The 15,074-nt window shown below is 53.7% G+C and overlaps 2 protein-coding genes across 11 annotated transcripts in view; one reads left to right on the top strand and one right to left on the bottom strand.

The window, feature by feature from the left end:
• Positions 1 to 7,808, bottom strand: part of VEGFA (vascular endothelial growth factor A) — a 23,604-nt gene extending 15,796 nt beyond the window's left edge. For 7 of the 8 annotated variants that reach the window (XR_008749165.1, XR_008749164.1, XM_055816154.1 and 4 more), the window contains exons 1-2: positions 6,766 to 7,461; positions 775 to 826 (exon numbers count right to left, since the gene is read on the bottom strand). Coding sequence is in view for 6 of the 8 variants with exons in the window: in XM_055816154.1 (XP_055672129.1) it covers positions 775 to 826; positions 6,766 to 6,831 (118 nt within the window). In the remaining 2 variants the exon portion in view is untranslated. Of the gene's footprint in view, positions 1 to 774; positions 827 to 6,765 lie in introns of all 8 variants that reach the window. The other variant, XM_055816156.1, reaches the window with a different exon arrangement.
• Positions 836 to 15,074, top strand: LOC129785306 (uncharacterized). Of its 3 annotated transcripts, none has more exons than XM_055816152.1 (2): positions 836 to 6,625; positions 8,915 to 15,074. In XM_055816152.1, the coding sequence occupies exon 2, from the start codon at positions 12,218 to 12,220 to the stop codon at positions 13,136 to 13,138; it is 921 nt and encodes a 306-aa protein (XP_055672127.1). In that variant the 5' UTR covers positions 836 to 6,625; positions 8,915 to 12,217; the 3' UTR covers positions 13,139 to 15,074. The 3 variants fall into 3 exon arrangements, with proteins under 3 accessions (XP_055672127.1, XP_055672126.1, XP_055672128.1); XM_055816151.1 differs by having other exon boundaries at positions 8,621 to 15,074; XM_055816153.1 differs by lacking the exon at positions 836 to 6,625 and having other exon boundaries at positions 7,965 to 9,525; positions 10,854 to 15,074.

Genomic DNA, 15,074 nt, shown 5'->3' with positions numbered 1-15,074 from the left:
TTCCCCACTGAGGAATGGTCCCATTCGCACTGGATAAGTAAAACCTACTGGATCACGTTGCTGTCCCTTGAATCCGCTAAGCCTGCCAGCTCAAACCAGAGCAAAAGGGTGTATTTCTTGAGCCCAGCACTTAGCAATAACCTGACTGGGGGGGTTACCTGGGACTTTCGGGAGGCACAACTCCAGGAGATCACCCTGGGCTGCCCTTCCTCCCCCTCTCCCCCCTGAGACCCGCTGCCCAGCCGCCTGGGGATTGCTGGGGTGCTGCTTCGGCCTTTGTTCGTGGATCAGCCCTGGCCACCCAGCCGGGCACCGCCAGCGCTGCTGGGGAAGATGACAAATCCTTTCCTACAGCACTGTGGTGAATCCCTAGCAAACTGTTCGCCACTACCCAGCTCTTTGTGTGTGCGCGTGCGTGTGTGTGTATATATATATATATATATTAAAAAATGAGCGTGTGTATGTGCACAAGCGCACGCACGCAGTTTTCCTCAGAGTTGTGGGAAGCCAGCGGTGGGCTGGGCCGGCCCTGCTGCACGCCCCGGCCCTGCTGCACGCCCCGGCCCCACGGCCGCCCCGGGCACGCAGGGGGGGCGCAGGGGGCGGCGCACGGGGTTAATGGCGGCGGCACCTCCCGCCGGCAGCCCCCGGCTCCCGCCGCCGCCGCTCCCCGGGAGGTGGCGGTGTTGGCCGCCGGCGGCTCCCGGGGCCCGGGCCTCCTTCCCCCGTAGCCCCCGGCCGCCCCCGCCCGCCGGGAAGCCGCCCAGCGCTTACCTTCATTGGGTTTCCGCTCCCCATCCCCCAGGGCAGGAGCCGCCTTCGACAACTGCAAAGATAACAGAGAATCGGTCACCACACGGAGCCGTTACTCGGGCCCGGGGCGCGGGAGGACTCCCGGGCCCGCCGCCGGCGCCCCGCCGGGCAGGGGGCGGGGGGAGGCCGCGGCGGGCCGGGCGCCCCCGAGGCGGGGCCGTGCCCCCAGCAGCCCCGGCGGGCACAGAGGGACCTTTTGTCTTTGCCCGTCCCCGGGGAGCCGAGCGGGGCGCGGGCGGCCGGGCCGGGCCGGGGGCAGGGGCAGGTGGGAGGGAGGCGGCCGGGCCGGAGGGAGGCCCCGGCGGGAGAAACGCGTCCCTCGGGAGGGGCTTCCAGTGATCGCGGCCGAAAACCTGAGAGCAAATCTGGGCCCGGGGCAGAAAAACACCAGGGTGCCCTCCCGCCGCTGGCGGGACCGGCGGGCCTGGCACCGCTCTCCTCCGCCCCCCGCGAGGTGAATCCGGCCCGGGAGGGCAGAGGGGGGAGAAGGGCGGCCAGGCGCCAAAGGGCATCGCTCCCCTCTCAATGTCACAGGCGTCTGTCGCCAAGTGGTGGTGGCCACCGAGGTGTTGGTATCTGGCCGGGTGTCAGAGCGATTAACTGTGACAGCACCGCTTTGGCGATGGTCACCGCCATCCCACCCACGTTCCCCCTCTCCCTGCACCGGAGACGAGAGGGGGAGATGCATCCTTGCCCCGCAGTCCCCTGCGTGGCCCAGCAGCGGGGCTCCCGTCCCTGCGCTCCCCACGCTTCCCCTGGGCAAAATCCAAGGCCCCGAGCTCTGTCCTCACTCCCGTTGCCTTTTGGGATGAGGGGCATTTCCACACCGCTGACGCAGGCAGGAGTGGCGACAGGTAACCCACCTCCAGACCGGGATGGAGACGCATTACACTGCTTTACTAAGGAAGTCTTTTTAATTCCAGGTGAAACAAAAACTCCACTCTTCCTGCTCTGCGTGAGGGTTTTAGCTCTGACGTAACTTTCCAGCCAAGTCAGGTTTCCCCCTGCTGTTCTGTTCTGAACCAAAACCAAAAAATGCCCAGCTTGATTCACTTCCCCGAGGTATGTTGCCACCTGTGTGACGCCATCCGCCCCAGAACATGCCGTCTTTCAGCAAAGGCCCCAAAAGAGCGTGGTGATACATATAAAACACCGCTTCATCAGCAATCTGCTGCATTTAGGCTTAGAAAAAGGCCCTCTGATCCTGCGGCCGGAGACAACTGAATCGAGCAGGCAAAGTCCACCCCAAGCTCACAACGGGAATCTGCTACTGACAGTCTTCTAGGTAGCCCCATGCATGGGGCAGCACCACCACTGAAGCAGCCCAAAGCATCAGCTTTTAAAAGGAGGCAGCAAGAGAGCCAGCGAAGCCCTAGAAGCCCCTCTCCCAGCCGCTCCTTTGTGTCTGTGCACAGTTCCCTTTGTCTGAGGTCCCTCTGACCGAACTCCTTGCTTCTCATTTCAACCAAAGTCTTTCTGTACCTGGGCATAACTCACCGGCCCAGACCTGAGCCACCCCATGGATCTGTTTCTTCCCTGGGGAGGAGAGGGCTGTGAGCCCAAGCTCAGTGCTGTGACAACAGTTTAAAAAGCTGGTTCCTAGAAACAGTTTCATTCCTGAAGTGTGAAGGTCACTGCAACAGCACAAACAAAATGGAGGCAAGCGGGGGTTGCAGTGGCCTTCCGAAGCCACTCGGCGCCTGACAACCTACGGGTCAAATGAAAACCGCATCAAGGGCAGAAAAGCCTCAGTCTGTGTCATAGCACAGGAAAAGGATCACGAGCCAAGTCAGTTTATCCAATTCACAACGCCCCCAAGACCTTTCACAGAGGGATTTTTGGTTCGCACGTAGCATGACCATGATGGCCATGGCAAAATTAGCTCGGAGACACCTTGAGGGTCATTCTACCCATTCTCCATGCAAGGTTGCCCAGCCAACTGCCAATCCCACCACCTCCTCACACGCAAGCACACACGGGGCACAGGTGACGGAAAGCAGAAGCCACATACTGTCACTGCTCCCCTGCACCTGGCCAGCACCTCTCTCTGCCCCTGATGTACTGGAGCAGGAGCCAGAACACTCTCCCGGCAATCACCTAGACCTGGGTTGCGATCCCACCCCAAGAACCAGAAACAAGATCCGTACATGAGGTCTGCACAGAGCTTCTAAGCACTCCCAGGGGAGCTCTCAGCAGAAACCTGAAAGGTTTCCCAGAACTATCAGTAACACCCTCTCTGCTCACTCTACCAAGAAACTTTTCTGCCCTTTCAGCAGTGCCTTTCACCTGTGACTTAGTGCCCTCAAAGCCCATCCACTAGAACAGCAGGTGAGGCTGAGGCTTGTGCCTCACTTTAAACCAGTCCGCTACATATCAGACAGGGCAATGGGGAACCAAAAGCATTCCAAGGGACAAGCAGGCCCAGCGTGCCCTTCGGTGGGAGCCTGAAGGTCACGCTCTCCTCTGCTGGCTTTTGGCATTACCCAACAGCTCTGTAACACAATTTCCTTCCAACAGATTTTCAGCGTTTCACAGAGGTGTGGAAGCAACCCTTGTGCTCAAGAGTGGGATAAATGACCCTGGGAACGGGGCTGACCAAGGGGAAGCTCCTTTCTGTGCCCTTTGCAGGTCACAGCAAATGCACATCCCGCAGTGGAGTAAAACCCTCCCTAACGAATAAACCCACTTCACACCATCCGTGTGTCTGCACCCTCCCTGTCCCCTTTCTCCCCCAGTCCTTGTCTGAAGCAAGTTATTCTCTGAAGGGAGAGAAAAGGTTAATCAAGTCATTCCCCTCTAACCATCACTCCCCTGACTACCACCACCAGAACTCTTTCTCTGCCTTCCCCTCCCCCTAATCTGTGCAGCCTCATTAAAAGAGCTTTGTAACTGTTTAGGACTGGAACAAACAATCCATCCACTTTGAGAGGGACTCTGGGACCAGAGTTAAGACACTTTTCGTCTTAGGCACTAGAAATTCTCAGCGGTTTCTACTTAAGCAGGGGGGACACGGGACTCACTGCACTCCTTCTCCATTGTACATGCAGACAGAGGTCAGTAATACTGCAAGCTGCCAGCACAGCCGAGGCACCTCTGACACGGAGCAGGACGGACAGGAGAGTGGATTTGGGGTTGCTCACGAATCAGCAAACCCCTCTGAGATGTCAGCATGGGCTTCCCTCTCCCCTTCTCCCAGAGGAACACTCCTCGCAGCCTGTCCTGGGAGCAAGGCCTGGAGCAGCTCTGGGGAAGGTGACCCGCTGTGTCCTGGCTGCCTGTGGGCTGGGGAAACAGGTTCTGGTGGCTCCCCGTCGTGGCCTGGCGCAGAGGCACACCAAAGGCAGGGAGCCTGGTGGGTGTGCGATCATTAGCAGTCTAGTCACAGGCTTGCTCTCCCTCCCTCGGTGTCTGATCGATGCCTGTTCCCTATGGCAATACAGCTGGTGTATCCAGGTCCCTCCACAGTTCAGGGCAGGAAGCGAAGAGTTCCGAGACCCTCATCAGGGGTAACCTGCCACCCGGCTGCCGCCAAGACCCGCAGACAAAGGAAGATGAGGAACGACAGACCGTCCCCCATTCTTTAGGAAAAGAGGGACTGGAAGGGGACAACAACACAACCTCCCTGACCCCATGGGGAGCAAGGACTGCGCACCGCAGCTCAGCATAGGCAAACAGCTGGGAGGGCGGCACTGCAAACCACCTTTTCCTCCCTCTCCTGCACAGAAAGGCTATCGCCACCAATGGAGGCAGACACCTGTGGCATCAGAACAGCCCATCCCCAACCATGACATAATTTCCCACTGTCCCAGCCTTGCTGCAGGAGCTACTGTAACAATTTCCTCAGTAAGGAGCTATCCCCCTGCCACCTTCACCAGAGGAGCACCATGATTCCTGTGTCCCTCTTCTTTCTCCTTCAGGAAAGCTCCCTGACACACGCTGGGACCACACTCTCCCAGCTCAGCCTCTGCCTGAGCTTTTATTTAATGCTCTCCAATGCGCCTGGCTAGCCAGATAGGTTTTATTCAGCACAACAGCCAGATTAACAGTACAGATAAATATTATCATCAAAGCACAAAACCCTAGTCCCAGCGTGAAGAGTCATGCCTTCTGCCATGCCCAGAGTCATCGTCAAGCTGCCTACGTGAGATCTGCTGGTATTTCTAACGTTCCCATCACCGTGGTGCCTGGGTGATCAACGGACAAATAAGGACAGAACCAAAGGGCAGACCTCACCATCGATCCGCCTGAGCACTTATATGGCCCGCATCACCCGGCTATCTGAACATCTCACAGTCTCTCACGTACCTATCCCCACAACATTTCCCCCTACCACGACCGACACCCCCTAATTCTTCCCTAGTATTTTCCCCATGATTATCCTCTTTCCTTTCCCATCGGCATCATCCTCCTGCCTGGGAGAAAAGGCAGCATGAGGCTTTTACACGACTCCTGAGGGCCGACAGACCTGGACTCTACCTGATCAGCCGTTTCCTTCTCTGGGGAAGAGGAAGGGGAGGGGAGAAGGAGCAAGGGGAGGGTTAAAGGGTATTATCACTAGACACCCATACAGAGTTGTCTAACCTATAGCCGGGGAACAGACACTACTGTACGAGTTCACTGAGGAGCCAGGGGGCAAAGAACCCCCGTTTTAGGTGATGGTGGAAAAACTCTTGGGAGGGCGGAAAGGATTGTTCCCCGAGCTGAGGCTGGCAGGCAAGAGCTGCGCTGTGCCACACGCCAGGGAGAGGTGCACCTCCGCTCCCATCGAGTACAGCCCAACGTGCGGCTGTCACTGGAGAAAGTAGAGATATAACAGGGTAGAAACAAAGCGCGTAGTGCCTGCATGACTTCAGTTACAGCTGAAATGGCTCCTAATTGGGGAGTTACCTTCCAGCATCGGTGCTGAACAAACAATGTGAATAACTGATTAGTTTGCAAGCAACGTTTATTTTCACGATTGCAGATCATCTGGCCCACATTCTCTCCAAGGAGAAATGGCAGGAGAGAACTAACCTGTTATAGCCTTTAAAACGTAATCCATGCCCGCCTAGCACACAGCCACTTTCACGTGGGCACTCTGTCTAAACCCCTTAATATCTCTTGGCAACACAGCCCTCTTGACTCTTTAGAAAACAGACAGATTTATAGGACAGGTTTGTACAGAAAGCTGCCTTTCTTTTTCCTTAAAAAAAGAGAGAAAGAGAGAAAGAAAGAAAAGAAAGAAAAGGAGGGAGAGTGGGTTTCTAATCCCTCAGGAATGACAATGAGGCAAAAGTAAAAGTGACTGAGGAGGAAGAGAAGAGAAAAATGCGCGGGTTTGTAATCTCGGTGCAGGAGACACGTATTTTGATTAATTTTTTTTTCAGTCTGGAAGAAATTCAGAATCCATTTTGTCCTCTTTGATCTCTATTTGTTTTTCCGGCTAGGTATTTTGAACTCCACTCGGCGGCACGAACCCGAGCTGGGACCCAAGGCAAATACCGCCGAAACACCCTTTTGCAATGTCAGGAGACCCGAGGACGGGAAGGCGAGGCTGATGCAAGAAGCCAGCGCGCTGCCTCCCTGCCCCGCGCCGCGCAGCGCCCCGGCCCCGCCGGCACCCCCGGCCCCGCCGCCCCGGGAGCTCCGCGCCGGGGGCGCGCAATGCGCGCTCCCTCCGCACGGGCTGCCGGCTGCCCCGGGGGCCCGCGAAGCGCCGGGCAGCGCTCGCCCCCCCGCCGCAGCGCTGCACGCACGCACACACACACACGTGTGCGCTGCAGGCACCCACCCGCACCCGGTGCCAGCGGCGCGGCGGCACCACACCGAGCAGGTGAGAAGGAAAGGGGGGGGGGGGTGTCGAGAAAAAAAAAAACACAAGGGGGGAAAAGTCTTTTCCGCGCCCACCCCCCCCACCCCCCCCGAGGCCACAAAAGCCCCCGTCCCGCCGCCGTCCCCGTCCCCGGCGCTTACCTCCGCGCTCTGCAGATAGAGCAGCGCCGCCAGCCCCCAGTGGATCCAAGTGAGCAGAAAGTTCATGGTTGCCAGCGCACGCCGCGGAGCGGGGCCCGCCGCGCTCCGCCTCGCCGCCGCCGCCCCGCCGCCCCGCCGCGCTCTCGCCCGCGCCTCCTCCGTGCCCGCCGCCGCCGCCTCCTGGGGTACCGCCGGCCGGGCGCTGCGAGGGGCTCCGGGGGAAGGAGGGTTCCTCTTCGGGGTCTCCGGTTTCACCCCTCCATAAGCCCGGCTCTCCGCCGGCCCCTGCTGCTGCTTTCGGTGGGCGCTCCGCCGGGCCGAGCGCAGGCTCCGCGGCCGCCCCGCCGCCGCCCGGCCCCCGCCGCCGGGCAGTCCGAGCTCCACAGCGGCGCCCGTCCGCGGCCGCTCTCCCCGCGCCGGGGCAGGCACGCACCCGCGCCGCGCTCGGTTTCGCGCACTCACGCCAAAGTTTGCGCGGAAAGTTTCAATGCATCTCTTTTCTGCTGCCCCTCTTCGCGGCGGCTGCCTCCGGCGGCTCCCCGAGCCGGGGTCGCCTCCCCGGGGGGAAGGGGCTGATCCTGCCGCCGCTCGGCCCGACCCCTCTCCGCAAGTCGGGGTGATGGTGGCGGAGGGGACGAACAGAGCGCGTTCCTCCTGCCCTCTCTGCCTGTCTCTCTCTGCCTGTCTCTGTCCACCGCTTTAATAAAAAAAAAAAAAAATCAGAATAGTAATATAAAAGGAAAAAAAGAAAAAAAAAAAAAAGAAAAAATCCAAACTGGCTAGAGAGGGAGGGAACTGGGGCGGGGGGAGGCTCTGCAGAAAAGGGAGGAAAAAAAAAATCCCAGCGGATCAAAGTGTAGGTGGGGAAAAATAAATTACGAGAGGATAAAGCAAGGCGGCAAGCCAACAGCAGGTCCCGGTGCCCGGGGAGGGCTGCTCCCGCGGCGCGCTGTCCCCCGCCGGCGCGGCGTGCGCTCCTCGCCCCGGCGCACCGGCAGCCGCGCTCCGCGCACTCCAGCGGCGGCTCCGCGCAGCGCCCGCTCCCCGCGCAGCGCCCGCCCCACCGCCCGCTCGCCGGCGCTCTGCAACTGCTCGGCGCGGCCGCGGGGAGACACGCTCCGGAGAAGTCCCACCCTCCGCGGCGTTTTCTCCTCCCTCCTCCCCTCCCATCCTTTCCGCGCTGGCGAAAAGGCCACGGAGGTAAAGGGGTGCGCGCCCCCTCCGCCGCTCCCCGCCACCCCACGCGGGACCGCGGCCCCACGCCGCCAGCACGTCTCGCCCCCCGCCCGCCCGGCCTTCCCCCCGCCGCCCCACGGGCCGCGCTGCCTCCACCCTTTCTGCCCCGCCGATGGATGCACGTTCGGGTCAAAATTCACCTTGCCCGTGGGAATTGCTCCAAAGTCCAACGGAGCCATTTGGGGGGAGGGGGCAGCAGGGGACAAATTGTGGTCACAGACATCATCCGTCCCCCCCGAGGCCCTCGCTTTTCAGATACAGTGATTTCTTAGCACCTACGTGCTAAAGGGGGGTGGGGGGTGGGGTGTCATCCTCAGTTGGGCTTCACCTCTCTTTATGCAGCACCAGCCCCCCGCCTGCACTGCCGGAGCCGTGCCCCATGTGCCATGGGTGTCGGGCTGAAGGGGTGCAGGTTTTGCCATCAAACCCCACCCTGCTTTCTGGGAAGGTATTTGAAGGGCAAAAAGGCAGCTTTGTCTCACTGGGGTTACCGCAGACATTCCCCAGCTGAGCTCCTTCTTTGCTCCTGTCACACACAAAATTTCCTCATACGGGATATATAGTGACAATATGCCTGTGTCAACATATATAAATCTCTCTCCTGCCACCGTCATCCAAGGACCTCGGGTGGCGGACAGAGTGGAAGTCCAGACTGGCAGATTCCTAGGGCTCACCGTGGGCTGGAGGAAGGAGAAGGGGAAAAAGACACCGAAGAAAGAAAAGGCCATATTATCATTTGAAAGCAGGTATTCCAGTGCTGTGCCACGGACTCCTACTGACACAGGCGAAGCGTTGGCTCTATAGAGGCACCTGCTGGCTGAGGGAAACACACGAAATGACAAAAAAAAAAAAAAAATTATCTTTGCTTTCGGTAGATCTTAGACCTCTTCTTCCCTTTGTTTATTTTTTAAAGGTTTTGTGTCACCCGTTAGTGCAGGATGCAGGGATGTCACCCGGGTCACACCGATCCCGAGGAAGGCTGGGAGATGAGTGACGGGTCTGTCTGAGCAAGGAGCGACTCCAGCTCCCATCCAGCGCCTCCTCTGCGTAAGGCAGCGGGGTCATGCCCCGCACCCCTGGTGCCCCCGGCCCTCCTTCTGGGCGAGGGGAGAAATCCAGCCTAGCTGAAAACTGAAAGAGAATATAATCCCTTTCCCCTCAGGGATCACGTTTCTACAGCGGAGTGGTGGGTGTTGTTCAAACATTGCAAAAGAATCCCTTTTTCTTTCCTTTCTCTATTTTATTTTATTTTTTAACTGATTGTTGCAGAGGGCTTCTGAGGAAAAATATCCATCCAAATAGCTGGAGTTTCCCGTATTCGGAATGCAATTGCCAAAAACGTCCTTTGAGAGATAGGGAGAGTTCAAGCCCCTCCCTGGGATAAAGAGGGAATATTTCACTAACTGAAGGTAAAGGCAAATGAAACTTCCCGGAGGCAGGAACCGCTTCCGACTCTGTCACAGCTCACAGTGAGCAGCTCCCTCCTTGTGCCAGGCCTCAGCACTTCAGATCAGCAGCAAGCAGGTAACTCCGTCAGTACTTTTTTCTCTTCATTTGGTAGAAAGTCCTAGGTGCCTTTTCCCCTCTCACTAGGTGAGCGCTTTATGAATGAAGGCAGCTCTACTGCAAATAACTTGCAATTTTAACCCTCCCCTGTATGGACAATATCCCTTTGGCTGCTGCACCACCACAAGTCCCACACAGAAGTCTCACAAAAAAGATTAAACCCACGAGTGGCAAGGGGTAGCGTTATCCCCTTAAAGCTACAATGTACTGTAAATAATGTACAGAACCCAGCTTCTAAAATTACCACTACGGGATTGCTCATCTCGTTTTACGTTTCATGTGGATCCTGTGATCTTCCCACCTGCCAACATCCTGTTACCAGGAAAGCGGTGTATGTGAAGTTTGTGCAAATGGTCATGTACTTGCTTGAATTCTGGCACCAGCAAGGACATTCATGTGCCTCCCATGTTAACGTTACACCGTAATAAATACTGACATTGCTATAGAATCCACAGCGTTCGTGCTAGGCACCGCTCACCAAAAAAAGCAAATCAATGTGTTACCCAGCTACGCTTCTTTATTAGCCTTGTTATCTTTCCCATGTCAATGGCTCCAGAGACAGAAAGAAAGATGGCATCAACAGGCAGGATTTTAAATACGGAATACCTAAAAGCACAAGCTCCATGTTCAGGCACTTAAGGGAAGACGCGTGATTTGCAAAGAGGCTGGGTGATGACTTATTTGGAGCTGTGAGACGATGAGAACTTTTAAGAGCCTGACCATAATTTAGGACTTCATCTTGCAGATTGAATTCAGTGGAAGCTTTGGCATTGACTTCAAAGGGCACAAGCCCTATTTAGGGGCTCAAAATACAAAATTAGGAGCCTAAATTTAGGCATCCATTTTTTAATACCTTGACCCATGTTAGTAATACTCTTCGTCTAATCCCTTTATTTGACCTGAAAAGAGGAATGTCAGTAACTCTTTACCAACTTACCTAAAAGAACCTGTGGCTGACAAGGGGGAAATGCAAGAAACGCATTCCCTGCACTTTGTTTATTTTTTTCTCCCCTCTCTCAGATCCCCAAAATAACAGCTGGAGCAATGCTAGCGGAGGAGCTCAGGCCCACTTTGAAATTGGAACAGGAAATGTGAGAAATGTGGACGTTAAAAAACAAATGAAACAATATTTTCTTAGAATTCCATCTTGTGGGCAAGTCTGGGGGGAATCTGGATTTGGATAATCTAAATTAGGAGAGAAGTCAGGGAAACAAAGAGTAATTTTAAATATTTTAGTGCCAGAGCTATTTCTTAACACACAGCTCACTCTCTGATTTCAAATATAGTCCCTCAGCGCTGAGCCTGGAGGACAGCATGAGGAAAATCGACGTCTTGATCTGGCCTTCTAGCAGACATGGAAAAAAGGCCAGAATGGAGTGAGCTGTTGAGAGAAGCAGCCAGGTGAACGGATCCTAAATGTCCTGAGGTATTTCAGGTGCTTCCTTCCCTGTAAGAAATCACAGGGAGGCAGATGCAATAGCCAGGCTATGGCCGAGTTGTCTGCAGCCTGGTCACAAGACAGTGAATCAATTGACCACACGATCCTTATCGTTGTGATTATTTTTGTGTCGGTTGCACTAACAGGGAAGGGAGCAGCTGTAGGTATAACAAAAGGTTGCTCCTCTGAGATGCTTTGCCAACGCTCCCTCTGCTGTGGTATAAATAGAATACAAGCACCGGGCAAGGGCAGCGCTAGGCTTGTATTTGCAAGCATAAGAGATGCCCATGCACCACCCACTGGCTGTTTCACTTGCCTCTTGTCGCTCAGAAGTTTGTCCAAAGATCTTCAGCTCCTGGAAAGAGAGAAAAATGCTCACAAATGCACAGCACCATCACTCGCTGGTTCCTTCTGGGTTGATTTTGTACCCTGGGTGCTTCTCCCACAGTCAATAAAGACAGCAGGCTATGAGGAGCTGCTCCCCTTTCCTCACTCACCATCTCCCCTACCCAGTCTCTCGCTGGATCTTTGCATCATCCTTTTGCAGCAAGCAGCAGAGGCAGTGACAAGTGAATGGATGTCACAGGACAGGTCCTCAGCCATCAGCAGGATTGTTTTAATATCTACAGAGAGATCAAGAGACTCAAACAGCTTTTTTCATGCCGAAACTACATGTAATGTCAGCCTAAGGGTACATCAGACGTCTTGACCCTGACTTATACATCCCCGGCTAACAGAGCTGGTAGGAATACACACACACGGTTACTGTGATAGTACTTCACTATACACTTACATCATGGTCCCTGGAGAAGCATCTGATGGGGCAGTCTTACGTATTAAATAATTTTCTGGAGGGGAGAATTCATTTGGGCTCATTTATTATCATTTGTCCTGGAGCTCGTATTTTACACTCCAAACATAGGGAGTGGGTGTTATTCATGGCTTATGTGTCTAAGAACCAAAGGCTGATTTCAGAAAAGCTGTTCTGTTGTTTGAGGTTGATCGCTTGATGTTTGTCCCAGGTGCTGGACACATGTTGCTTGCTGAAGGAGGTATGACTTGGTCTCAGATTTCAACATTTTGGTAACTACCAAACAAAAATAAAACTAAACTCAAGCATGCCTATCCCTCCCCTGCAAATCAAGTGGCCGTTAGCAATATTGACTTGAACAATAAATAAACCTATAGAACAATCACATCAGAATCACACCGATGACGCATCAAATGAGTATGGTAACAGAGGGACACAGCAGTTGGACAGTCAGCATGTGCAGTCCTCCACAAAGACAACCAAATGGGACTTCAGACCAGAGGAACCCGCAAAGCATCTATTCTGTGTGTCATGGGCCACAAAGTCCCTCCCAACACCTCACACCACACTTCAGAGCTGTAGCAAAGGTCAAATACCACAAGCGTAATGCACCACAGAAAGAGAGAAGTGTGCAAGGCTCTCCCCAAGCCTCAGCAGTGGCAGGCTGTGATCCACGCCAGTGCCCCACACAACTGTCAGAAGCTGTCGGTGCTAACGAGGAAGGTAGCACACCCCAGCCAGTGGTGTCTATTTTATCAAGGGAAAACTCCCTCCTGCCCACAGATCTGGTAGTTGGATTAAATGCTGGGGACATGGGGACAGGATCACAGATATACCTTGTCACAAATCATGTATTTTCTCTGGCCACTCACTCACCAGTGCTCCCCTGGAAGGAAGAAACCACAGCAGAAACCCAGCCTCCTTCTCCCTCCAAGGCAGAAGAAAACCTTCCTGCCTCCCTTCAGGCAGTGCGGGATTATTGCCACACGGGCAGGGTGCCAACAAGCGCTGACCCAACCTCCTCTCAGATCTGCTTGGCGGGACTCAAAAGCCCCTCTACAATGGAAGGAGGAGATTTGGGAGTTGTAACTTCCTTAGGGTTAAAAGCTGGTGAGCAGCTACCAGCCAGCCATTTGTGGTTCCCCATTCCAGGGTACCAGAGGGGTGTGAAATGTGTATGCACCAAAGCAACACCTGTGCCTCTTCCCCAGCAATTAGGGGCTGAGGCAGGGAACCTCCCCATCCCCATATACCACTTCCCCACCAGTGATTCTAGACCTCCTTGCACCATTTCCTCCTCCCACCTCCTTTCCCACAAGTAACTCATGATCATCCCAGTCTCACCTCCACGAATGACCTGGGGCCTGACCCTTCACAAAAACCTGCCCACTCAACTGTGCATGCTAGAAACCCCAACCAAAGGATGCTCCAATCAAATCTACAACTGGATGCCAGTTAAATGTTTTCATACTTATGCTAGGTTATTATCTGATGTCTAAACCACAAACCATACATAAAATTGTAAAGCTTCCATCTCAGAGGTGTATTAATGTCTGGCTCTACACTCTGAAAACATGCAATTTTTTTAAAATAGCAGACTTCAAGAAATTGTTTTGGATAAATGGAAATTTGATAACTCTTTTGAATCACAGTTCACACAAGATAGTGTTTCAGTTTCATCAGGACCTTAAGTAAAGCATATCGAATACAGGTCAGTGAGCAATTTCATGAGAGCACATTGCGTTGCTCAAAGCAGGGAAGTTTTCTTAAATTCCTTCTGTCTCTGGACTCAACAGATGCCAACACACCTTGGTGGCTGTCTGCCCAGAGCCACACCTTCACACCCCAAAAAAGGCTGGGCAATACTCCCAACTAATAAAAGATCAAAACAGGGGCAAATAGGCTGTTAGGAGGTTCCTAAATTCTCCAGCTCTTGGTCTCCCAGGGGAGTACTTTCCAGCTCTGGAACTGAAATGCAGCCTGTAGAGCATTTCTCAAGAACAGAATTCGAGAGCTGCCTTCCTCATCCTTGGCCAAGCTCATCAGCCTCGTCCTTGCTAATTGTAATTTCTCAAATTCCTTTTGCCTCTCAGCATTTTGAAAGCAATTTCTTAGGGCAAATCTTAGAAGGAAGTTTGGTCCAAACAGCTTCAGGTTGAGACCGCTTCGCTAGTGTCAGTTCTGGGAAAACTATTTACACCAGTAGGACAAAACATAGCCAAGGCTTAATATGCTCGAGATGCCAGAAATGCCCCCTTTCTTACAAATAGGATATTCATAAATAAAACTACTTTTGAAGAAGATTGGCAAAATCTGAATTGGGTAATAGGTTTTCTGATGTCACCAATTCACAGAAAGGTCAGTATTAAAAGCCCAGATGATTTAAAACAAAAACCGCAGGGGCAGCTACTCATACAACTGCCATCCACCAACAAAATTAAAGTTCAAACATATGATCAGTTTCATCATTGCCAGCTTATTTTCTGCTCATCTAAAAAGAAATGTTATTTCTGGAACTGAGCTATAGGTCAAAGAGCTTAGCTTCTGACATCTATAGTTTGACAGAGAACTTGCTTTTCAGTATTTTCTGTATTCCCATATATGTTATTTTTCTCCTCAAGGGACAGTATTAAGTCTTCCAAAGGTTGGTGGATGGAGGAAGGGATGTGAGTTTGCAAATCAGCAGTGAATCTAAGATATTATCTCTATCCTGGTAGCAAAAAATATAGTGCAGGTTTACTCCATCCCCTTCCCTTCGTGACGTTTCACGAGAGTTACATTGTGGGTGGATTAGCATCTTGCCCACTCACATCTTATCCATCTGTATCATGTTGCAGGGCAGCACAGGACCATCAGGGCAGCGCTCCAGACCTGCATGGGGCAGTGCTCTCTTACCATTACATTGTGAGGCAGCAGCACTCCGAAAGAGCAAGCTGCTTTCCTGGTAAAGGAAAATACACAGTCCTTGCCCCCAGAAGACTTGCTATGAAGTACCTAGCAGCCTGGTTTCCCTGAAAGTGAGCCACAAAACAACTCTTATAGCAAGGCATTTATATCTGGATAGCCCATGTCCAGAGCCAGCCAATTTGCAGATACAAGAGAAGCAGGCTGAGTTGAGCAGCTTCCCTCACCCTTTAGAAATAACAGCATGCCTTTCTCCTTTCTCATTTACCCCCCCGAAGTTTCAAAAGCCCTAAAACACGCTCTCTACCCTGGACTAAATGCCTAAGCTGCTTTACCTTTTAATGCTTGTACCCC

This window comes from Falco peregrinus, chromosome 11 (assembly GCF_023634155.1).
Source record: "Falco peregrinus isolate bFalPer1 chromosome 11, bFalPer1.pri, whole genome shotgun sequence".
In the NCBI taxonomy this organism is placed as follows: Eukaryota; Metazoa; Chordata; class Aves; order Falconiformes; family Falconidae; genus Falco; species Falco peregrinus.
The sequence above is the reverse complement of the archived record's forward strand: the minus strand, read 5'-3'. Positions and strand labels throughout refer to the sequence as shown.

What these genes read in the sequence shown, in the direction of transcription:
- LOC129785306 (XM_055816152.1), top strand. Translation starts at nt 12,218, where the DNA reads ATGACGCATCAAATGAGTATGGTAACAGAGGGACACAGCAGTTGGACA.